The 25,186-nt window shown below is 43.0% G+C and overlaps 1 protein-coding gene across 2 annotated transcripts in view; it reads left to right on the plus strand.

Moving 5' to 3' along the window:
- The first annotated feature begins 1,529 nt into the window (after positions 1-1,529).
- PRKCQ (protein kinase C theta) overlaps positions 1,530-25,186 on the plus strand; it is a 133,751-nt gene continuing 110,094 nt past the window's right edge. For both annotated transcript variants that reach the window (XM_040343262.1, XM_040343263.1), the window contains exon 1: positions 1,530-1,747. In XM_040343262.1, the coding sequence (XP_040199196.1) occupies positions 1,653-1,747 (95 nt within the window). In that variant the 5' untranslated portion in view covers positions 1,530-1,652. The remainder of the gene's footprint in view (positions 1,748-25,186) is intronic.

Raw genomic sequence — 25,186 nt, forward strand, 5'->3', positions numbered from 1 at the left:
CCTGTTCTGTTTGTATTGTTTCCTTTATGTAAAACCCCTGGTGTTCCTGCCAGTTCCTCTCCTTTTCTAAAAAAAAAAACAAAAAAAAAAACTGACCACACTATACAGGAGAACACAGCGTGGTCAGTTCTCTGGCTATGCTGTGAATTTAGCTTTCTCTCCTCCAATGATTAGACTTGTCCTGACACCCCCCCCCCCCCCACTGCACAGCTATTCACTGAGAAGCTCAGTGTGCTGCCGCTTTTCCTCCCACCAGCACCTATGCTGAGAACAGAAAGAATGTGATCACTTCTAAAAAACAGGAGAAAATGTATTAATAATGTTTTTTTATATCTATCCAAAAAATGTTTTGCCTTTCATTTCTATTTTAAACTGAATGGGTTGTTTTACAAGGTGATCGCTTACAACCATTTATTTTTTTCTCCACTTCAGACTCAACCAAAAAGGACAACGAGACTTGCTCATGGTTCATTTGCCCATTACGTCTCTTCTATGGTTTCGCATCATAAGTGGTTTATCCTTTGGCTGAAGCGTCATCAAGGGCGGGAGAAGACATCGAGGGACGGTAGAAGCAGGATGGCTGACCCCAGAAAGGTAAGTGCCGGGGGGGTGGGTTTATTTTACATTGCACAGTGGGAGTATTTTACAGGGAACAGTGGTGACAATTGCTGGGCATAGTGGCGACAATTGCTGGGCACAGCGCTGACAGTTGATGGCACAGTGGCTGCATTTGATGGCATGGCACAGTGGTGACAATTGATGGCACAGTGGTGACAATTGATGGCACAGTGGTGACAATTGATGGCACAGTGGTGACAATTGATGGCACAGTGGTGACAATTGCTGGGCACAGTGGTGACAATTGCTGGGCACAGTGGTGACAATTGCTGGGCACAGTGGTGACAATTGATGGCACAGTGGTGACAATTGCTGGGCACAGTGGTGACAATTGATGGCACAGTGGTAACAATTGGTTGCACAGTGGTAACAATTGATGGCACAGTGGCTGCGTTTGATGGCATGGCACAGTGGCTGCTTTTGATGGCATGGCACAGTGGCTGCTTTTGATGGCATGGCACAGTGGCTGCATTTGATGGCATGGCACAGTGGCTGCATTTGATGGCATGGCACAGTGGCGACAATTGATGGCACAGTGGCGATAATTGATGGGCACAGTGGCTGCCTTTGATGGGCACAGTGGCTGCCTTTGATGGGCACAGTGGCTGCAATTGATGGGCACAGTAGCTGCGTTTGATGGGCACAGTGAGGCTGCAATTGTTTTTTTTTTCCGTTTGTTTGCGCCCCCCAAAAATTTTGAGCACCAGCCGCCACTGAATACCAGTTGTCATATACTAAATATTCTTATACTGTTCTAGGTTTAGTGAAAATGCTCTACAATTACTGGATTTCTTAAAATATTGAATATTAAATTATACACAGACTATAATTGTATTGAATTCCTACCTCCTTTCTGTTGTCTTAATTACTTATATTAGGTTAAAAGATATATAGTGTCAAGCTACCCTGGTATTGAAGGAACATTTATTTTTTCATGGGTCAACCACATCATAGACTCCTCTGATTCGTTACATAATGGCTGTGTGGCTGAAGCAGTTAAATGTGTGAAAGGAGTGTCTACAAGTGGCGGTGGGATGGAGCATGTGAGAGCTGCAGAGGTGCTTTGTACAGATGTCATGACATCCAACACAAAGACTACATCGCAGGCTTCTTCTGCAGCATCATCAAGGTATTGTATATTCTAACTATTCATTACAACATGCTTTCACTTTAAATGACACTTTACTATCATTTTAGATATGTGGCAAAATTACTTGCTTTTGATCTAAATGTTATAGTTCAGACTAGAAGGTACTTTTAGGTATCATACTTTGCTTCTTCGAATGACAAAACCTCATTATACCCATAAGAACGGAAGAGCACTTTTAAATGAAAACATGAAATATATGCAGATCAGCTGAAGAAAGAGCGCCAACTTTAATCCTTCTTTATTGAGACTGGTATTCACTCTGTTGTGTCCATTCTGTGCATTGTAGCATTATTTCATAGTACTGCACAATAATACCGCAACATAAAGCTTACCAGCAACCATGAGTAACAATAAACAACTGTGGACTATTTATTTTACTTATTTTTTTATAATTTGAGAGTAGCAAATAAAGATGCAGGATTTTTATATATATATATATATATATATATATATATATATATATATATATATATATATATATATATATATATATATATATATATATTAGGGCTATTACTGATCAAAATGTTTCTGTTCGATTAATCTTTTTTATTTTTTTAATTGATTAATCGACTAATTTCGATTAATTATAACGCACATACAGATCCAACTACTTTTAGCTGATCTCCTTGCAGGCTGATTCCCAGCGCAGCTACCAACCACTGGAAAAATGGATAGCAAAAAACACACAAAGGCAGCGCTCGATGGGAATAGCATTAAAACTTTTATAGTCTTCAAGTAGGTAACAAAATAAATATTGCACTGGAGATAAAATCGATGTAGCATAAACTGTAAAAATGGTGCGAGTAATACCAAACGGTACCAAAAGCAGTCATAAAAACATGTAGCCAAGTATGATACTGGTATAAAAATGTGTACAACGATACCACTGCTGAATCCAGATGAGGAGAGGTTAACATCAGTCCGTCTGCATTTAGATGTCCCATGAAGGGAACTATCACAACTCCCAGTGGATGGCTGTAGAATCCCAGGTTGATAGTGGGAAGTGATAGAGGGAAGTGTAAGGTCCCGCCAGCATGCAGATATGAAGGCACAGTAAAGGAGCCCTTCAGATGGACACGGCAAACCCTGCCGGTGTCCGTGACGTTACTGGATCTCCGACAGAACTCCCTGAAGGCCCAGAAGCCGGCGGAGAGGCGAGTACCAGTAATTTTAATCGATCAAAAAGATTTTGATCGATCAAAAAAATTAAAGATTAATCGATTAATTAAAAGTTAATTTGCACAGCCCTAATTATATATATATATATATATATATATATATACATATATATATATATATATATATATATATATATATATATATTTATATATATATATATACGCAAAATACAAATAGTTGCATACAGGGCCGTCTTAATAGCATCTTGGGCCCCTGGGCAAAGTAATGCTCTGCGGCCCCTACAATGATGACAGTGCAGGTAAACAGACATCAAGTAGGTAGGAGGAAGACTGCCCCCCCCCTGTGTATCTATCACTCTCAGTGCTATCATGGGGCCCCCAATTTCGGGGCAGCGGGGGGTTCAAGGATGATCTGCTTTGGGCAAAGTGCAGGGGCCCCCCTATGCAGCTGGGGCCCCTGAGCAGTGCCCAGGTGTGCCCTCCCATTAAGACAGCCCTGGTTGCATAGCCCCTACCGCTGGAGAGACATATACACAAGGTCGGGCCATAGACGGAGCCACTTTCTTTCCTAACCATGGGTTGCAGGAAAGAAAATCAATTGATTCCACCATCAACACAGTCGGTGATGGAGGATCCCTCTTGTGGAGCTAATGTGTTCTCCCGGCAGGGGGAGCACACAGTGATTATTCACATTATAATTGCATGTAGATTCCGTCAGGCTGGTTGTACCCAAGTTGATCAGCCTGCCCATACATGGTTCAGCAGGAGATTCAAATCGTCTATGGCCGGCTTTATAGCAACCTATTTGTAAAAATGTTCTTTGACTTGACTTCTTTGTCCAGTGAAATGCAATCAGCTTTGGGTTACTGCCCTTCCATATCTTCATTTCTCTCTGTGTCACATTGCTAAATGAAACCTGTTCGAGGTGGCCATTGCTAATTTTCTGAAAATACTAGTTACTGTCAGTGGCAGCTGGTGCTAAAAAAAATTGTGGGGGCGCAAACAAACTGAAAAAATCAATTGCACCCTCACTGTGCCCATCAAATGCAGCCACTTTACCCATCATATGCAGCCACTGTGCCCATTAAATGCAGCCTCACTGTGACCCCCCCCCCGCTCGCTGTCTGATCGGCACTTACCCCATCTTGGTGGTGGGTCAGGCAGCGGGCGACAGCAACGAGCTGTGGGACGGGCAGTGGGTCAGGCGACTGCTCCTGTGTCCTCCATGCTTCCCATGCGTCTCTCCTTCCCTTCTGCTAGGCATCCAATAGGACCGCCTGAGCCTTCAGCCAATCAGGTGACGGGTATTTGATCCGCGCTTCCTGATTGGCTAAGAGGCGGTACAGTGTTAGAAAAGCAAATATTAATTTGCTTTTCTAACACACCTGGGCGGGCCCCGAGTGCAATGCTCTGTGCTCTGAGTCCACCTTTTTTGAAGCCTATTAGAGCCTATGGCTCTAATCGGGTGCTTAAAAAAACAACCCCGCCGCTGTAATTCTGGTGCTTGGTGTCCGAAAATGGGTTGGACACCAAAAAGGGGGTGGTCACGGGGGCCATGGATAGATTCCTGCTATGCGGGAATCTATTCTACACATAGGGAGGTGGCGTGATAGAGAGAGTGGCGCCCTGTCGTAACCGCTAGCAATAATCACTTTGTTTTCCCGGCTGGGGGAGGCCGTCCCCACTGGCAGAACACAGTGATTATTGCTAGCGACTATAAACACAATGGATCCGCAGTAGGGATTCACCCATCAACACTGACTGTGTTGATGGGGAATCAAGCTGTTTTCTTTCCTGCAACCTGTGTAGGAAAGAAAGTCACTCTGACTATGGCCAGCCTAACTGCCCTGAAACAAAAATACACATCAGAAGTTTTGATTTTACCTCATGCATGCTTGTCCCAAGTCATTCACTCAAAGTATGCCAATCACATGATCAGTATGACAGCCAAGCATATAGCATTTTTAGAAGCAGGTCAGCAGTGGCAGTCCCAATGTTTTTCTAAGTACAAACTTCACACTTTTGTAATACTTATATTATTCTGTAGAATGACACATGCTTATATTATATATATTTTAAATGATGTATTCCTCTGTCAGTGTCTGTGAGGCTTACTGATCCCCGGACAAAGGGTTTCAATCTGGGTATTTTTTTTCCATTGTATGTGTTTTTACCATTACAAGGAAAAACTGCAGGTTGTTTAATTTAGGCTGAATTTATTATGGGCTATCTCCCTGCATCCTGTGTCAATTGGAGGATTGTAGCTATATATCCAATGGGCCAGTGAATATGTAACCTTGTTGCCCTCCCAAATGCTGTACACCAGTGGTCTTCAAATTGTGACAGTATACAGGCACTATTCCTCCCACTAAAACCAGCAATGGGGCACTATTTATTCCACTAAAACCAGGTATGGGGCACTATTCCTCCCACTGATGCCAATGATGGGACACTATTCCTCCCACTGATGCCAATGATGGGACACTATTCCTCCCCATGACACCAAAAAGGGGACACTATTTCTCCCACTGATACCAATGATGGGACACTATTCCTCCCACTGACACCAAAAAGGGGACACTATTCCTCCCACTAACATCAACAAGGGGGCACTATTTCTCCCACTGATACCAATGATGGGACACTATTCCTCCCACTGACACCAACAATGGGGCACTATTTCTCCCACTGATACCAATGATTGAACACTATTCCTCCCACTGACACCAACAAGGGGGCACTATTTCTCCCACTGATACCAATGATGGGACACTATTCCTCCCCATGACACCAAAAAGGGGACACTATTCCTCCCACTAACATCAACTAGGGGGCACTATTTCTCCCACTGATACCAATGATGGGACACTATTCCTCCCACTGACACCAACAAGGGGGCACTATTTCTCCCACTGATACCAATGATATGGCATTGTTTACTTCCAGGGTATTTTCTACTCACACACAGTTCAGCTCCCCCAAAGTCTGAAGGATAGTAAACTTGCCCTTTGTTCGGAAATACACAAAGCAGCACCTTCTGCATTCTCCTGACACTACCTTTTTGATTTCCTTTGCTAAAGCACACCAATGCAGCAGCTACATCAAAGATTTCCTTTACACAAGAGAATCTGCTCCCCTATTTAAAGTGACACTGTGGTTTAAAAAAAATAAGTCATACTGTAGCTGCTAACTTTTAATAATAGGATACCAGCGATGTCGGCCCCCCAACCGATGTTCCCCTTCCGCCCTCAGGTGCTGCCGCCACCATAGCTTTTAAGGGAAATTGGCAATGAAGCCTTGCGGCTTCACAGCCTGTTCCCTATTGCGCATGCGCGAAGCACGCTGTGCTCTCTAACTGGCCCCTGGTGTCAGGGAAAGGATGAGGGGGCCAAACTGGAGGAGGGGAGGAGACAGATAAGCAGAGCTTCCACTTTTGGGTGGAACTTCACTTTAAAGTGGTTGTAAAGTCTTAAAGTGACACTATGGGTTTGATTTTTATTTAAAAAAACAAACATGTCATGCTTACCTCCACTGTGCAGCTCGTTTTGCACAGAGTAGCCCCATTGCTCCCCCTCCCAGCGCCTTCTGCCGATTGCCCGAGCAACCAGCTGGCACGTCCACCGGCTGGCCGAAGACCCGAACAAAGTCGATGCTTCATTCGGGTCTCGGTTTCTAGTAATCCGCAAGCGATGTCATGACATCACTTTCTGGATTACTGGCATCTTAAAGGCACCAGTTTTTAAAAAATAAAGTATTCAAAACCCTGATCTTGACGCTTTGAATACTTTGAAGTGCAGAGGAGGGGTTTGGGGTCTTACAGACCCCCGATCTCTCCATAAAGAGTACCTGTCACTGCCTATTACTGTCACAAGGGATGTTTACATTCCTTGTGACAGTAATAACAGTGAAAACAAACAACAAATATATTTAAATGACAGTGTACATTTTTTTTTATTTAAATGTACAAAATAACGGCAAAAAATATCGGATATCGGCAGGAGAGGTGGCCGAAAAAAAAAAAGTATTGTATCGGCACCGAAAAAACAATATTGGTCGATCCCTAGTGTCTACATTCATTCCATGGTCTCAATATATGTAGGAACATAGGGCCAGATTCACAGTGAGAGTACGCCGGCGTATCTACTGATACGCCGGCGTACTTTCAAATTTGCCGCGTCGTATCTTTATTTTGAATTCTCAAACAAAGATACGACGGCATTTGGCTAACATTCGACAGGTCTACGGCTTTGTACGCCTTCGGATCTTAGGATGCAATACTTTGGCGCCCGCTGGGTGGAGTTTGCGTCGTTTTCCGCGTCGGGTATGCTAATAAGCTGTTTACGGCGATCCACGAAGGTACGCGCGGTCATCGCATTCTCTTACGTCGTCGCTAGTCGGCTTTTCCCGTCAGAAAAGTTGCGACTGCTATTTCAATGGCTTATATTTAGACTAGCCATGTAAAAGTATGGCCGTCATTCCCGCGTCGAATTAGAATTTTTTTTTTTTGGCGTAAGTCGTCCGTGAATAGGATAGGACGTAACGCACGTCGCCGTTCAAAAAATTACGTCGGTGCAACATAATTTCGCACAAAGCACGGCGGGAAATTTCAAAACGGAGCATGCGCAGTAAGTTCGGCGCGGGAACGCGCCTAATTTAAATGACACACGCCCCATTTGAATTTGGCGGGCTTGCGCCGGACAGCTTTACGCTACGCCGCCGCAAGTTTACAGGCAAGTGCTTTGTGAATCAAGCACTTGCACGGAAAACTTGCGGCGGTGTAACGTAAATGTAATACGTTACGCCGACGCAGATGTACCTGAATCTGGCCCATAGTCACTCTCTTGCTCAATGTACACGATCACAACAAATGTTGTTTTCTCATTTCAAACAAATGGAAGACAAGAGGAAAAGGAAGGATTCTGGAGCTCATTGAGTATGTTACAAGGTGGCATAAAAACACAGTAATAAATTATTTAATAAAAAAATAGTTTAACCCCTTCCCTACCAGGCCAATTCTGGCACTTCGCTTCTTCATGTAAAAATCATATTTTTTTGCTAGAAAATTACTCAGAACCCCCAAGCATTATATATATTTTTTTAGCAGACACCCTAGGGAATAAAGTGGCAGCCATTGCAAATTTTTATCTTGCAGGTATGTGCGCAATAATTTTTCAAACGCCATTTTTTGGGAAAAAAACAGGTTCATGAATTAAAAAATAACAAAACAGTAAAGTTAGCCCAATTTTTTTTGTATAATGTGAAAGATGAGGTTACGCCAGTAAAATAGATACCTAACTTGTCACTCTTTAAAATTGCGCACACTCATGGAATGGCGCCAAACTTAAGAAATCGGTACTTAAAAAATCTCCATATGCAACGCTTTAATATTTTTTACAGGTTACCAGTTTAGAGTTACAGAGGAGGTCTAGTGCTAGAAATGTTGCATGTGCTCTAACACACGTGGTGATACCTCATATGTGTGGTTTGACATATGTGGGCTGGACTTATGTGTGTGTTCGCTTCTGACCGCCAGCTACTGGAGACAGGGGCGTTTACATTTTTTTTTAAATTTTTTTACTTCATTTTTATTTTTACACTTTATTTAAAAAAAAATATTTGGATCACTTTTATTCCTATTACAAGGAATGTAAACATCCCTTGTAATAGGAATAGTGTGTGACAGGTCTTCTTTATGGAGAGATGCGGGGTCAATAAAACCCCACATCTCTCCTTCAGGCTGGAAAGCATGAGATCAAGAGAAAAATTCACTGATCTCATGCTGACAGTCGCGATTGCAGCTTTGTTTACTTCCGGGTACCCAGGCGTGACGTCATTACGTCGCGCCTGGGCCTCCGACGATCATAGAGATGACCTGTGACTATCTGGTCACTGGATATCTTTATGGTCCTCATCCGAAGCCGGCTGATTTGTTCTCCCGGCCCCCGATGGCACGGGAGAGCCTGCAGAAGCACCGGATGGTGGTGGGAGGGGGGGCGACGTCCCCACCCGCCACCTATAAGAAACATCAAGCGGAGGAACTACCGCTTTGATCATTCTTATTGGTGCGCAGAATCACCGGCAGAAGAGAAGGATATCTAAATGATGCCAGTGGCTGCAGACATCATTCAGATATCCCCCCCCTAGAGTCCAGGATGTCATATGACGTCCTACGGTAGGGAAGTGGTTAAAGAAAATAAGGATATTGTTTAGTGTTACTTTAAAGTGATTGTAAAGTCTCTCAGTTTTTTTTTCTATTAAAACAACAAACATGTTATACTTACCTGCTCTATGCAGTGGTTTTGCACAGAGAAGCCCAGATCCTCCTCTTCTCGGGTCCCTGGCTGGAGTTCCTGGCCCCTCCCTCCTGTTTGGTGCCCCCACCTCAAGCAGCTTGCTATGGGGGCACAGAGCTGAGCTGCAGCTCAGTGTGTCCATTCAGACACAGAGCTGTGGTTTGGCCTTTCCCTTTTCTCTCCTGATTGGCTAGCTGAGTTTGATTGACAGCAGCTAATGGTGCCACTGCTGTGCCTCAGCCAATCAGGAGGGAGTGTCCCGATGGCGAGGCATTCCTGGACATCGGTGTATAGAAAGGGGCTCAGGTAGTTATTAGGGGGGCTGTGAGGGGGCTGCTGCACACAGAAGGCTTTTTATCTTACTGCATAGAATGCAGTAAGATAAAAAAAAAAAAACTTTAATGGCCCTGTAATCTTCTTTTTTTTATATATATATTAAAATGTTTCTGTGTTTTTTTCTCCTTTTCCTTTCCACCCTCACTTCTGTTTAACCACTTCAATTCAGGGCACTTATATCCCCTTCCTGCCCAGACCCATTTTCATCTTTCAGTGCTATCACACATTGAATGCCAATTACTCAGTTAGTCATTCAACACCGTACCCAAACAAAAGTTTTTATATTTTTTTTTTTTTGCGATATAAGTGAAAAAATAAATTTTTGAAAAAAAGCCCTCTTTTTTTTTTTTTTTAGGTTCTATTATAAAATTTAGCAAATAAGTAATTTTTGTTCATAAATTTGGGCCAAAATTTATACTGCTACATATCTTTGGTAAAAATAACCCAAATTAGTTTATATTTATGGCCCGTACACACGGTCCGAATATCGGACGAAAACGATCGTCCGATGAAGGATCGTACGATTTTCGGATCATGTGTACACTACTTTCGAGAGCCGATCACGACAGTTCATCCGATATTATTCGATCGGACATGCACGAAAATTTTCCTTGTACGATGTCAGATCGTACGATTTTCGTTTAGTCAGTACAGTTGTCGTCCGAAAATACAATACACATACACTACAACACATGACATCACTTCCGATTATTTTTTTCGGTCGTACGAGAATTTTCGTGACTTTAATAACCTATTTCATTTTACTTGCGACTATTAAGCGAAAAAAGTCGTACGATCCGTCATGCGATATTCGGATCATGTGTACGAGCCATTAGTCTGTGAAGGCTATAGAGACCTACAATCTATGGTGCCAATCATGAAAATTGATCAGGACAGTACAAATAACCACTAAATTACCCCTTATACTGTACATTGTGACATCATTGTGACATCATTTCTGGAGTTAGGAGATGGATATATAGCTCAGAGATTAGCTCACGCCTGTGGAGGTCGGACTTGCATGCCCGTTTGAATAGTGTAAATCCCGGGTCCGAGGAATTTACTAATAGCACCAGGAAAAGGGGGGGGGGGGTGAGAATGGCTCACACACACAGAAGCTGACAGGCAGGGAGGGAGGAGGAGAGGGGAGATCAGCATATGATTGAGGCACATAAACTGACCGCAGTAATCAGGGCTCAGCAGCCATGATTACCGTGGTCAGCACACCAAGGGGGACACAGGAACAGGCAAGGTCAACCAGTTTTTTTTTTACAATTTACAAATGGACAGGTTAGACTGCACAAGCACTGTGCTGTTTAACCTGCTATAAGGAAACAGGTGCCCTCTCTTTTTTTTGGGTTACAACCATTTTAATATTACTGTGCAGATTGGTCCTTTATCTGGCAGGCTACTAAATCTTCCTCACCCAATATTGCTGATCTAGAAACAAACTACAAGGTGCTCACCTGGTGGTACCCGGTCCCCGCCAGGATTCATAAATTCCTCACGTAATACCCACCATTCTGTTTTGTGGCTGTAATGAGGCGGGCACACACCTCCATATTTGGTGGGAATGCCCCACAGTACAATCCTTCTGGTCTTTATGATCCTATCAGAACTTTTTGCAACACCATTACTGCCGGACCCAACTGTGACTCTCCTGAATAATAAACCTATGGCTTTGACCCACTGCCAATGTAAACTTCTACTTCACATCACTACTGTGGCCAAACAGACCATTGCTAAGGCATGGAATTCCCCTTCCCTGAGTGTACCTGTGGCAAGAAATTGAATTACTCAAGAAATGATTCACACCAAACTGAAAGCTGTCCTATTAGAAAAAGTACATAACTTTGAGAAACTCTAGAAACCCTGGGTAACCCATTACTTGTCCCCTGGTTTTAAAGAAACCTTATTGCTTTTATGACTTCCCACATGTACTTACTCCATCCTGATCTTGGTTCTGTCATCACTGTCTAACCTCTCCTAGGGGATCCCCTACCCCCTCTTCTCTTCCTTCTCTTTCCCTTCACCCTTCCTTTCCTTTTCCTTTCTTTGGTCTTCTCCTATTCCCTTTACTTACTCATCTGTCTGTCTCCTTATATCCTTTCAGTTTCTGCCCCCCCCCCCCTACACAGCCTTTCTACACCTGTCTCGGACCTCTAGATAGGTCTGTCCTCTAGTATGCCCTCACTGATCACCCCAAACCGCAGTCTCCCAGTTATCTTGGGCTTTTTGGTCCCCCCCTTTTTTTGGAGTGCCAAACTGTTGCTTTTATACTTGTTTGGACATAGATTGGGGTGCCCTAACATGTACATTCCACCGTAACACCCCCCCTTTCTACCTCTTCTGTTGTTATGTTACATACGTCTAGAATTTTAGCCTACTTTTGTATACAGTCTTGGAGGGTTGTCCTCCCCCACTGACTGCTTGTTTTTTGAGTATGTATGGTCCTTTCCATGCTTCAACTTTTTATGTCAAACCTGTTGTGATCATGTCCTTACTGCATTATTGCCAATACCCTTGTACTGGAATCTTTCTTTACTAAAATATGTAAACAAGAAACCCATATGTCTTACAGAACTCAATACGTCAGCACTAATGGCTCTATAGTATATGATATCTAGTCTAAAAACAAGTAAAAGTAATGGCCAGAAAAGTAAAATGCTGACAGTGAAATTTGTAGTGTTGCCTTACACTGGTAGTTAGTTTAGAAGTGACTCCTTACATTGGTGGTCAGTTGAGAAGTGCTTCTTTACATTGGTGGTCAGTGGTGTCGTAACTACTTACATTGATGGTCAGTGTAGTGACTCCTTTACATTGGTGGTCAGTGTACTGCCCCCTTGCATTGGTGGTCAGTGGATAAGAGTCCCCATTATATTGCTGGTCAGTGTAGTGCCCCCTTATATTGGTGGTTAGTTGTGTAGCGCCCTTATACATTGGTGGACTTCATCAAAAAGGGGGAAATGCACTTTCACTTTAGTAATTCATTTTGTATTTACATATATGCATATACCTGATTTGGAGGTATAGATTAAAGATTTGAAAAATTAATGCTGAACTAGTCAACCATAAAACAGCTTTTTCTTTCATGGACCTTTTTAATGAATGATATTATATTCATTAAATTATTATAAGTTTGTTAGGATCAAATAAACATCTGAGGCATCCCAAAACTGTTATTTTGACCAAAAATTTACTATTATGTACAGTAAACCATATTCTGTTTGACATGTAGTTTTACTGTTTGGTTGCAGTTACTAAAGTCTACATTTTAGACAGTATTAGGTAGATTCAGTAAGAGTTAGGCCGACTTATCAGTAGATAAGCCGACCTAACTCAGAATCTACGCCGACTTATGTTTAAGCGTATGCTCAAACAGAGATACGCTTAAACATATCTAAGATACGACGGCTTGCGCTGTCCTATCTTAGGTTGCAATATTTTGGATGGCCGCTAGGTGGCGCTTCCATTGCGGCCGGCGTAGAATATGTAAATGAGTTTATACGCCGATTCACGAACGTACGCCCGGCCGCCGCAGTCGATTTACGCCGTTTCCGTAGCGCATTACAGGCCTAAAGTTATTCCATCTATTAGGTGGAATAACAATGTTAAAGTATGGCCGCCGTTCCCGCAGCGAGATTCAAATTTTTTACGTTGTTTGCGTAAGTCGTCCGCGAATCGGGATTTACGTCGTTTACGTCCACGTCGAAATCAATAGGCCCATGCGGGGTACGTAACTGCAATGCACACTGGGAAATGTAGTCGCCCAGCGCATGCGCAGTGAAAAAAAGTCAAAAACGTGAGTTCAAGCCTCATTACCATCAAACACGCCCCCCTCCAAGTCATTTGAATTCGGCCCCCTTACGCCCGCCCGCTTTAGGCTATGCCGCCGTATATTAGCAGGCAAGTATATTGAGAATCATTACTAGCCTAGCTAATTTACGGTGGCGTAGCCTAAACAGGCTAAGCTACGCCGCCGCAAAGTTAAGCCCATCTCTTTGAATCTACCTATATGATTAGATAATGAATTTATATATTTTTATGTGCATATGAAATTGCAAACTAAGCAAAACCGTAGGATAACATTTTAGAACTTAGATCTCTTTTGCTCTGTTGCCATGTGATATTCTATAAACCGTAGAATCGGCTTTTGTTTGTTCAGTCCGTTACTCTGCATCTCAACCCTAATAACAGCCTCAGCCCCCCTCTGGCACACCTGGCAATAGTGTAAGTGCAATGACCAATGAGAAACACACACACACGTTATGATAAAACACAGAAATTGTCTTTACTGCAATATTTCTGTGGAAGAATAACAGACAGTAACAGTATACATTCAAGTAATCAACTAGAGAACAATAACTGAGATTTAAAGCGGATGTCCGCTGAAAAAAAATTATTAAAAGCCAGCAGCGACAAATACTGCAGCTGCTGACTTTTAATATTAGGACGCTTACCTGTCCTGGAGTCCAGCGCCATCCGCAGCAGAGGACGAGCGATCGCTCGTCACTCTGCTGCCCCCATACCATCCTCGGTGAGGGAACCAGGAAGTAAAGCGATCCGGCTTCACTGCCCGGTTCCCTACGGCGCATGCGTAAGTCGCGATATGCTTGCCGATTGGCTCCCGCTGTGTACTGGGAGCCAAGTGTTCCCAGAACACAACGGGGGGACGGGGACGGGAGGTGACGTCATGCCCGCAGTCTGCCCGAGACTGTGTGGCCGGAAGTGGGTGCAAATACCTGTCTTTAGACAGGTATCTGCACCCCCCTCCCCCCTGAAAGGTGTCAAATGTGACACCGGAGGGGGGGAGGGTTCCAATCAGAGGGAGTTTCACTTTAGGGTGGAGCTCCGCTTTAAGGGCAATATAGCTCTTAATTCTATATTCAAGCTGCTTTCAGGTGAATCCAAACCTGAGAATGTCCCCAACAGCAGAGACACACTGAATTGGTAAATAAAGCACAATATGACACTTTAAATCGGATTGGTTACCTTTACTCAGGTTGGCTCTATGCGTCCAGGGAGGGGGAGAGCAGAGGAATGACCCACTTTGTGTTAGTCCTCTCTCTCCTGTCCCCTGACACCACAGGCCCAACTTGCATCCCCTGTTCATCTAAACATCAGATTCATCCACCAGAGTATCCGTAGAATCTATCCAGGTAAACCACACCTTCCTAAAAAAAAATGTAGGGACCCATGGGCCTCATACGTCATTCTGTAAAGCGGAAGTGCAGCATTAACCATTTTTTCCCATATTTCCAAAGTTAACGTTTTCCCATAAATCCACCTTACAGCAATAAGTTTACGAATAGAGAAGAAAAGAAGTGGGAGAAATAATTTTGTAGACACATCCAACTCCTTGTCCTCAAACTCTCAAAAGGCCTAAAAGAGGGTTACATGTGTTAGGAAAGCCAAAAGTATCGACTATAAACTCTGTCATCTGTCATCTGAGACCAGAGAGGCCGTACTTCGGAACACTCCTACACCATGTGAAAGAAGGTAACCTCACCCAATGTTACGGGCACACAAATGAAAAATCCCCCCCCGGTAAAGATAGCACCTTCCCACCTCCTTCCCTGGGATCCCCTTCCTATATACCAGATTAAGTAAGGTTTCATACGAGGTAGCTACTGCCACAGTGATCGCATTTGGAATGCCAACGAAGATAGATTTGTTGAAAAACAAAATAGTTCTCAAATCTGGCATTGATAGGTGAATTAGAAAGGATATACAGAAATTTTCGAGGGAAAAATCTTTTCAAATAAATGTATGCGACACTAACCACTGACTTTCTTCTGAATACTGCAATACCTGTTGAACATACTTACTTTATACACAGCACATTTATGCCACAGTCTTTTTTAACCACAAAATATATTTTAAGAATTGTGCCACAAGCAAAAGACTAAAGGACTAATTTTTCACACCTCAGCACGCTGATTTAAAACAAACGAAACTCTTTCATTACATATTCTCTTCAGCACAAAGCCTACCTTAAAGTGATTGATTGTAAAGTCTTGTTTTCCCTTTCTCTGTAAAAATAATAAACATGTTATACATACCTGCTCTGTGCAGTGGTTTTGCACAGAGCAGCCCGGATCCCCCTTTTCTAGGGTCCCTCTTTGGCTCTCCTGGCCCTTCCCTCCTGTCGAGTGCCTCACACTGCAAGAAGCTTGCCTTAACCACTTGGGATCCGCCTGCCGTCAATTGACGGCTACAGTGCGGATCCCAATCTCCAAACTGCCGTCAATTGACGTCCGCCCCTTAGGGCGGTCCCCGCGCGCGCTCTAGAGCGCGCTGCGGGGAAAATCTGTGTTGGCCGTGTCCCTCGGACACAGCCAATTACAGATCGCCGCGAACGGCCAATCAGAGTGGCCGTTCGCGATGCGATCTGTGCGGCCAATGAGAGATGATCTCATATGTAAACATATGAGATCATCTCTCATTGCCGTTTTACACAGAGACAGCGGTGCTGTCTCTGGAGAGGAGACGGATCTGTGTCTCTTGTACATAGAGACACAGATCGGTCACCCCCCCAGTCACCCCCCCTCCACCTACAGTTAGAACACTATATAGGACACACATTTAACCCCTTCCTCACCCCCTAGTGTTAACCCCTTCAATGCCAGTCACATTTATACTGTAATTAGTGCATATTTATAGCACTGATCGCAGTATAAATGTGAATGGCGCCAAAAATGTGTCCGATGTGTCCGCCATAACGCCGCAGTCCCATTAAAAATCGCAGATCGCCGCCATTTCTAGTAAAAAAAAATAATTAAAAAATAATTCTGTCCCCTATTTTGTAAGCGCTATAACTTTTGCGCAAACCAGTCGCTTATTGCGATTTTTTTTTTTTTTTTACCAAAAATATGTAGAAGAATACGTATCGGCCTAAACTGAGAAAAAAAAATGTTTTTTTTTTTTTAAATTGGGATATTTATTACAGCAAGAAGTAAAAAATATTGTATTTTTTTCAAAATTGTCTCACTTTTTTGTTTATAGCGCAAAAAATAAAAACCGCACAGGCGATCAAATACCACCAAAAGAAAGCTCTACTTGTGGGGAAAAAAGGACGTCAATTTTGTTTGGAAGCCACGTCGCACGACCGCGCAATTGTTAGTTAAAGCGATGCAGTGCCTAAAGCTGAAATTTCACCTGGGCAGGAGGGGGGTATATGTGCCCAGTAAGCAAGTGGTTAAGGGCACCTGAGCCGAACTGCAGCTCCGTATGTTCATATAGACAGTGTCACAGATGGCCGAGGCTGTCGTGCACATCACTGGATAGAGATGGGGCTCAGGTAAGTATTAAGGGGTGCTGGGGCGGCTGCTGCACACAGAAGATTTTTTATCTTAATGCACAGAATGTATTAAAGGGGTGGTTCACCCTAAAAACGACTTTTTTTTATTACACTGCCCCCCCACATTACAATACGATTAAGGCTATTAATTTTTTTTTATGCTGTACATACCTTTGTACAGCATATTCACCCGTGGCATCCGGCTTGCGAGTCCCGCGGGAGTGGGCGTTCCTAACATGTCTGTGATTGACATTTGACCAAAAACGAGCTCCCCCCGTCGCGTAAGCCGCGTCACGATTGGCGAAAGGAGCCGAACGGCGATGCGCATGCGCAGTATAGCGCCGACTCACCGTTCGGCTCCTTTCGCCAACCGTGACGCAGCTTACGCGACGGGTGGGAGCTCGTTTTTGGTCAAATGTCAATCACAGACATGTTAGGAACGCCCACTCCCGCGGGACTCGCAAGCCGGATGCCACGGGTGAATATGCTGTACAAAGGTATGTACAGCATAAAAAAAAAATTAGTAGCCTTAATCGTATTGTAATGTGGGGGGGCAGTGTAATAAAAAAAAGTCGTTTTTAGGGTGAACCACCCCTTTAAGATAAAAAACCTTCTGCCTTTACAATAATTTTAAAGAAGGGCTTCAGGAGTATATAATATTCAGGAGTCGAGTGGTCAAATAAAGCCCAACGTACATAGTGCAGTGGCCAGTAGTATGAAAAAATAAAGTCTGTTGTTGCGGTCGCCAACCAATGGTCCGTGGATCACTGATGGTCCACGGACCATCAGTGGCCACTGGTTGGGCCCCCCTGGTATGCAGTGACTAAAAACAACAGCCACCATTTACAGCAAATAGATTAGATATTATATATTAGTGTTTCTTTAGGACTTTTGGCTTGACTTTTGAGCTTAATGTTACGTGTTGCTTGCCTAATTATTTTTAGCATTGTGACTGGTATTTTTAACCACCATTGCTCAAAATAAATATAATGTTGGCAAATATACCTATTCATTGAGTGGTAAAAAAAAAATGTAAAATAGAAAATGGCATTTAAAAATATTGGTGAATGTTGTTTCCTGCAGTAGCCCTTGTATCTTTGTTTAATTGAGAACCCTACCCATCTTGTTATTGGGACTTGAGAGAGGTAGATGTTTTCTAGTTTTTTGGCTGGATATACAGGTATGTTTCTGTTGATCCTGTTTCAAATTACAATGGCCTCTAAAGCCGATCAGACGAAAATTCGGACCGTGTGTATACCCCATCAGAGTTTTTCCATTGGATATTCCGAGGAATTCCATCAGAGTTTAGATAGGTAACATGTTCTCTTTTTCTCTGATGGAATTCCGTCGGAAATCCGATGTGAGTTTGGCCGGGCAAAAGCCAGATCGTGTACGAGGCATAAGGAAACCATTGTCAAGGCCTACAAAAAAAACCTTCAATTTGTGTAGTTGAGACCAAGCACAGGGTTACTCAAGCCATAATACATGTTAACATAGAAGCCACTAGACATGTGCATTCGTTTTCGTTAGAATGCATTTTCGTCCGAAAATCTGTTTTTTTCATTATCGTTTTAACAAACGATAACGAAAATGCAAGAAACGAAAACCGAAAGATCCGACATAAAAAATGCTTTATTTTCGTTTTCGTTGCGGTAAAAATTTGATATAGAGAGATTCGACATTATAGGAAAAAGATTCGACATTATAGAGAAAAGATTCGACACTATAGAAATAATAGATTCGACATTACAGAGAATAGATTTCGATTTATGAGAAAATAGATTCGACATTATTACTAGTCATACAACATTAGAATTCTTGTAGGCGGATTATTCGAACGGAAATGTATGATTCGGCGTAAAGATTCCGTCGAATATTTTTTTGACCATTAGACAGAAACCAACAAAGATCTGACGTTCCGTCGAATATTCTTTTGACCATTCGACAGAAACCAAGTATTATTGGATTTTCGGACGAAAGCTATTCCCCAACGAAAAACGAAATAAATCAAAACGATTTTTGGGAGTAACTAAATAAATTTATTTTCCAAACGAAAACTAAAAAACGAAACGAAATATTCCAGTCTGCACATGTCTAGAAGCCACTCTACAAGACAGGATACCAAAATATACGAAAACGTGGTGGCCATGGATTACCCACTTCCTCCAAATTTTGACATTACATTACTTGAACCCTGATTGATGTATTAGTTGCAACTAGTATTATGACTGTTTAACGAAGCTTTATACACAATGGCCCCCTGGTTTATCTAAGAGATCTATTGAGTCTGGAAACTTTAGAATTGGCCTAAATTTTTACCTTTTTATATTGCGTTGCTAACAGTTTGCATCTAAATAAAATTAGCTGGAGTGATATTGTTGTTTCTGCGGTCTGTGGATGCTGACTGGCAAATAGAGTGCCTTATATGTGAATTTTTTGCACATACTTAATAAGGCTAAACATAGAAGGTTATGGACCTTGGATAACTTGCATTTCGGTTTGAACTGACTATATTTCAGCTAGAGGTAGACCGATATGGGTTTTTCTCTGGCCGATACCGATGCCGATATTTCAAAATCGGGGCGGCCGATGGCCGATATTTTAGGCCGATTTTTGCGGCCAATATTTTAGGCCGATTTTTTTTTTCCATTATCTCAGAAAATCTAGGTTGGGGAGGAGGTTATTGTTTAGGGTGGAAAGGTGGAGTGCAGCCTATCAGTGTCCATCAGTGCCCACCAATGCAGCTCACCAGTGTAGCCTATCAGTGTCCATCAGTGCCACCTCATTAGTGTCCACCAGTTCAGCCTGTCAGTGCAACCTCATCAGTGCCTACCAGTTTAGCCCATTAGTGTCCATCAGTACCACCTCATTAGTGCCCACCAGTGCAGCCCATCAGTGCCACCTCATAATTATTAAAGAAAAAAAATACAATCTTAGTCATTTTAAGGAGGGGGGTACAGAGAGGTGGTTGTGGAGGAGGGAGGTACAGAGAGGTGGTTGTGGAGGAGGGAGGTACAGAGAGGTGGTTGTGGAGGAGGGAGGTACAGAGAGGTGGTTGTGGAGGAGGGAGGTACAGAGAGGTGGTTGTGGAGGAGGGAGGTACAGAGGTGGCTGTAAAGCTACCTCTCTGTATCCCCTCCTCTACAGCCATGTGTTGTGGAGAGGGATGGGTGGGGATGCATTGTGCCCCTTAACTTAAAATAAGGGTCACGCTGATGGGCACATTTTATGTTAAGGGGCACTCTGATGGGCACAACAAAACGTGCTCCTTAACATAAAATTTGCCCATCAGAGTGCCCCTTAACATGCAATATGCCCATCAGCGAACACATTAAAAATATACCCATCAGCGTGCCCCTTAAAGGAGTTCTCCAAGCTAAAACTTTTAACCCCCGCTGTGCCCGGGCTGTAAAACTATACAAAATAAACTTTCACTTACCTGCCTACGATCCCCCGTTGTTCCGATATCGCCGTCCCGTTCTCCGGTCCCGGTCTCTTCCACTTCCTGCGGGTCGGTGACTCACAGTGCGCTCAGCCTATCAGCGGCCGCAGCAATGTCCCGTCGCGGCCGCTGATAGGCTGAGCGCACTGAGTCACCGACCCGCAGGAAGCACATTTATTGTTATTAAGGGACACTCTGATGGGCAAATTTTATGTTAAGGGGCACTCTGATGGGCACAACAAAACTTTTATGTTAAGGGGCACGCTGATGGGTATATTTTTAATGTGTACGCTGATGGGCATATATTATGTTAAGGGGCAATCTGATGGGCACAACAAAATGTGTCCATCAGTGTGCCTCTTAAAAAAATATGCTCATCAGTGCGCACATTAAAAATATAACCATCAGCGTGCCCCTTAAAATAAAATGCGCCCATCAGAGTGCCCCTTAACATAAAAAAGTGCCCATCAGCGTGACCTTGCCCAGCAGTGTTAGTGTTGACAAAAAATAAATGCCCATAGTGAACTACATCAATGAACGAATATGCCACATACCTAGCTAGAATGCAGGGGATGCTGCAAAATAAGAAGCCGGGAAGGAGTAGCAGGGGGCGTGGCGCTCACTGGGCGTCACGCCTCTACTCGCAACGGAGAGCCAGTAGAAGACCCGGAAACCAGGAGCAGCAGGGGGTGGGGCACGCAAGGGTGACGTGAGAGACAGGCGTGGCCCCCTACTCGCAATGTGAGCAAGGAGTGGACCGTGAGCTGCGGGGGAAGGACCGTGACGTCACGCCCCTACTCGCCGCCGTACGTAGACTTCCAGGACCTGCGGTGAGTAGCAGAGGCCAATGCGGATGGAGGATTCATGGCGGGGGCGGGGGCACTGGTGACTGGTCAGTACATGACTGGAAGGCAAGGGACCTCGCGGCCTGGATATTGTAGCCGCGAATCGGCCGATTTTTTCACGATAATCGGCTGATGCCGATTTCACAAAAACGGCCAAATATCGGCCGATATATCGGCCGACCGATATATCGGCCGACCGATATATCGGTCGACCTCTAATTTCAGCTACTCAGGAGATACGGATCCTGAATGGGCGTGCTCCCTCTATGACTACTGTTACTCCTTAGTGGAACGCTCCTCAGATGTTATCTTTTCCATCTTATGTCTTTCTGTGCACGCATGCATGAGTGACACTTTGTACAGTGCTTCATGAGCCTCCTGAAGAAGCCATATTTCTGGGGAAACATGTCGAGTGGATATCACTGTACTTACAGTTTGACCGGAAGAAAATATGTTATTGGTTTTAAAATGTTTTATTTTTTGATGAAAATAAAATGGATATGTTTTTTTATAAAAGACAGTTCTGGTCTGTGTGTATGGTCTTCACCTGAAAAATCCACTTACACACATTCAAAAATTACGATTTACTAATGGGGTTTTGGTGGGTCTGTTCTCAAGACTCCAGCCAATACCTCATATCATTTTATTGCATTTCCATATTCTGTGTACTGACCAAACATAGTGAATGCAGGGTCCTGGGTTTAGTAACACTTTAAGCAAGTTATGATATAAAATAAAGGAGCTGCAATTGCTGGATTTTTCTTGGAAATGTTGCTAATTCTCTAAGGGCTTGTGCACACATATGGCTATTATTCCTGCCACTGTTTGAGGAAGGTGGTGGTGCGCAGGCGATATCTCTCCTCCTCACTATCAATTTCAACCTTAAAAATGACAACTCATCAACGCCACAACCCCATGCATTCATTGCATGTGGTTGCAGGGAGGTTGTGGTGGGGCCCTATTTACACAAATACCACTCGCTAAATGTGACATGCCGTTTAATTTTTGCCATAAGCGCAAAGCACTGTGGTTGCAGTTTGCATACATTTCTGTTTAGATTGGCAATCAGCGGGGCGGTAACCCCTGAGGCTCAAACATCTGCTTTTAGCTCCCCTGGGCGCCTGTGTGAACGAGCCCTTACAGTCTTGCGTGCAGTGAAATTAGTGTACACTATTTTAGCAGGGGCGTTGCTAGGTGACAAAAAGACCAGGGGTTTCAGCCCAAAGTCCACGAACCGGGGGAGGGGGATTGGGGGTGGCGCGGCTTTTTTTTTTTTAGGCTGGGCGGTGGGGTTGTGTGACTTGCCAGTGCCCATCAATGCTAACCAGTAAACACACCTGCCTGACACTGACCATTACACTGACCTGCCTGACCTACATACACTGACCACTGACCTGCCTGACCTACACACACTGTGAGCTACTGACAATGGCATACATATTACACACACTGTGTGTCTGACCTACCTCAGCCGTGGTGTGCAGGCACAGCAGGCAGTCAGTCAGTCAATCATCAGCGTCAGAGAGGAGAGGAGCCGAGCCAAGCTGAGGAGGAGAGGAGAGCTGCCCGCCTGAGCGGGGATGTAGTGTTCCCACCTTCTGGAGCCTGCAGGCTAAGATGGACATCACTGTCATCACGTCACACGTCCTGCAGTCCTCACATTGGCGCTGCAGGCTCCGGAAGGCGGGACCTGCGGCACTCGGCCAATTTCGGGCGCACTCGGCCACTTTCGGCCTCTATGGCACTCGGCCACTTTCGGCTGCTATGGTACTCGGCCACTTTCGGCCGCACTCGCGACCAGATTGGTCCCGGCAGCCGGCGCTCAGGGCTAACAATGGAATGCAGCATTCCATAGACTCAGGGCTTTTTGGGGTCACATTCTGGGCTTTAGCCCCTTCTAGCCACCCCCTGCTGACGCCCCTGTATTTAAGTACAGGAGAGGAGCCTGTACAACTGTGCAGGACCAAAGGTAAGGCTTGAGTTAACCTTTAAATGACAACTTCACTTTTAGAAGTTGTCGTTTAACCACTTCAGCTCTGGAAGGATTTGCCCCATTCCTGACCAGGCCGTTTTTTGCGATACGGCACCGCCTCGCTTTACCTGAAAATTGGGCAGTCGTGTGACATTGTACCCAAACAAACTTTATGTCCTTTTTCCCCACAAATAGAGCTTTCTTTTGGTGTATTTGATCAGCTCTATGGTTTTTATTCTTTGCGCTATAAACCAAAAAAGAGGGCCAATTTAAAAAGAAAAAACAATATTTTGTACTTTTTGCTATAATACATATCACCAAAAAAATGTCTTTATCAATTTAGGCCGATAGATATTCTTCTACATATTTTTGGTTAAAAAAATCGCAATAGGCGTATATTGATTGGTTTGCGCAAAAGTTATAGCGTCTACAAAACAGGGGATAGATTTATGTCATATTTTACTGTGACATTGCAGATCTGACACTATTTAGGGTCCATTGACATTTATACAGTGACTAGCCACTGATTACTGCATAAATGTCACTGGCTGGGGAGGGGTTAACACTAGGGGGCGATTAAGGGGTTAACTGTGTTCCCTAGGTGTGTTCTAACTGTAGGAGGGATGGGACTGGCTAGGGAAGGAGACCGATCGGTGTTCCTACTTGGTAAGAACACACGATCTGTCTCCTCTCCCCTGTTTACAAACACACATCCCTGTTCTCGTTCTGTCATGAACGTTGGTGCCCGCTGGACATCGTGCCCGCCAGGCATGCGTATCAGCTCGGGAGACATGACGTCTTAAAGGAGCAACATATAGCTACGGCGATTTGTGCAGCCGTGCCAACCTGCCGCAGTATAACTGCGACCAGGGCCGCCATCAGGGGGGTACAGGCATTACACCTGTAAGGGGCCCGGAGGTCCCCAGGGGCCCGGATGGCAACCCCCTTTAAAAAAAAAAAAATTTTTTTTTTTTTTTTTTTTTTAGGGCCAATTTTTTTTTTTTAGAGGTCCGGAGGTCCCCAGGGCAACCCCCCTTTTTTTATTTATTTTTTATAAAAAAAAATATTTTTTATATATATTTTTATTTTATTTTTTAATAAAGAGCCATTTTTTTTAGAGGTCCGGAGGTCCCCATATATATATAATATTATTATTATTATTATTATTATTATTAAAGGGCCTAGAGGTCCCCAGGGCCCCGGATGGCAACCCCCCTTTTTTTATAAAAAAAATTATATTTTTTTATATATTTTTTTTATATATATATTTTTTTGTCTTTATATATTTTTATATATATATATATATATATATATATATATATATATATATATATATATATTATTAAAGGGCTCATAGGTCCCCAGGGCCCCATGTGTGGCAAACCCCCCCTTTTTATATATATATATATATATATATATATATATATATATTTTTTTTTTTTAATAAAGAGCCATTTTTTTTTTAGAGGTCCGGAGGTCCCCATATATATATATATAATAATATTATTATTATTATTATTATTATTATTATTATTATTAAAGGGCCCAGAGGTCCCCAGGGCCCCGGATGGCAACCCCCCTTTTTTATAAAAAAAATTATATATTTTTTATATATATTTTTTTTATATATATATTTTTTTTATATATATATTTTTATATATATATATATATATATATATATATATATATATATATATATATATATATATATATATATATATTATTAAAGGGCTCAGAGGTCCCCAGGGCCCCATGTGTGGCAACCCCCCCCTTTTTTATATATATATATATATATATATATATATATATATATATATATATATATATTTTTTTTTTATTATTATTAAAGGGCCCTGAGGTCCCCAGGGCCCTGGATGGCAACCCCCCTTTTTTTCATAAATGTTTATTTTTAATTTTATATATATATATATTTTTATTTTTATTATTATTATTAAAGGGCCCAGAGGTTTCTTTTTTTCATTTTTATTAAAGGGCCCAGAGGTCCTGGATGGCAACCCCCCTTTTTTGCAATTTCTTTATATATATATATATATATATATATATATATATATATATATATACACATAC

The sequence above is a fragment of the Rana temporaria genome, chromosome 3 (genome assembly GCF_905171775.1).
Source record: "Rana temporaria chromosome 3, aRanTem1.1, whole genome shotgun sequence".
Taxonomy (NCBI): domain Eukaryota; kingdom Metazoa; phylum Chordata; class Amphibia; order Anura; family Ranidae; genus Rana; species Rana temporaria.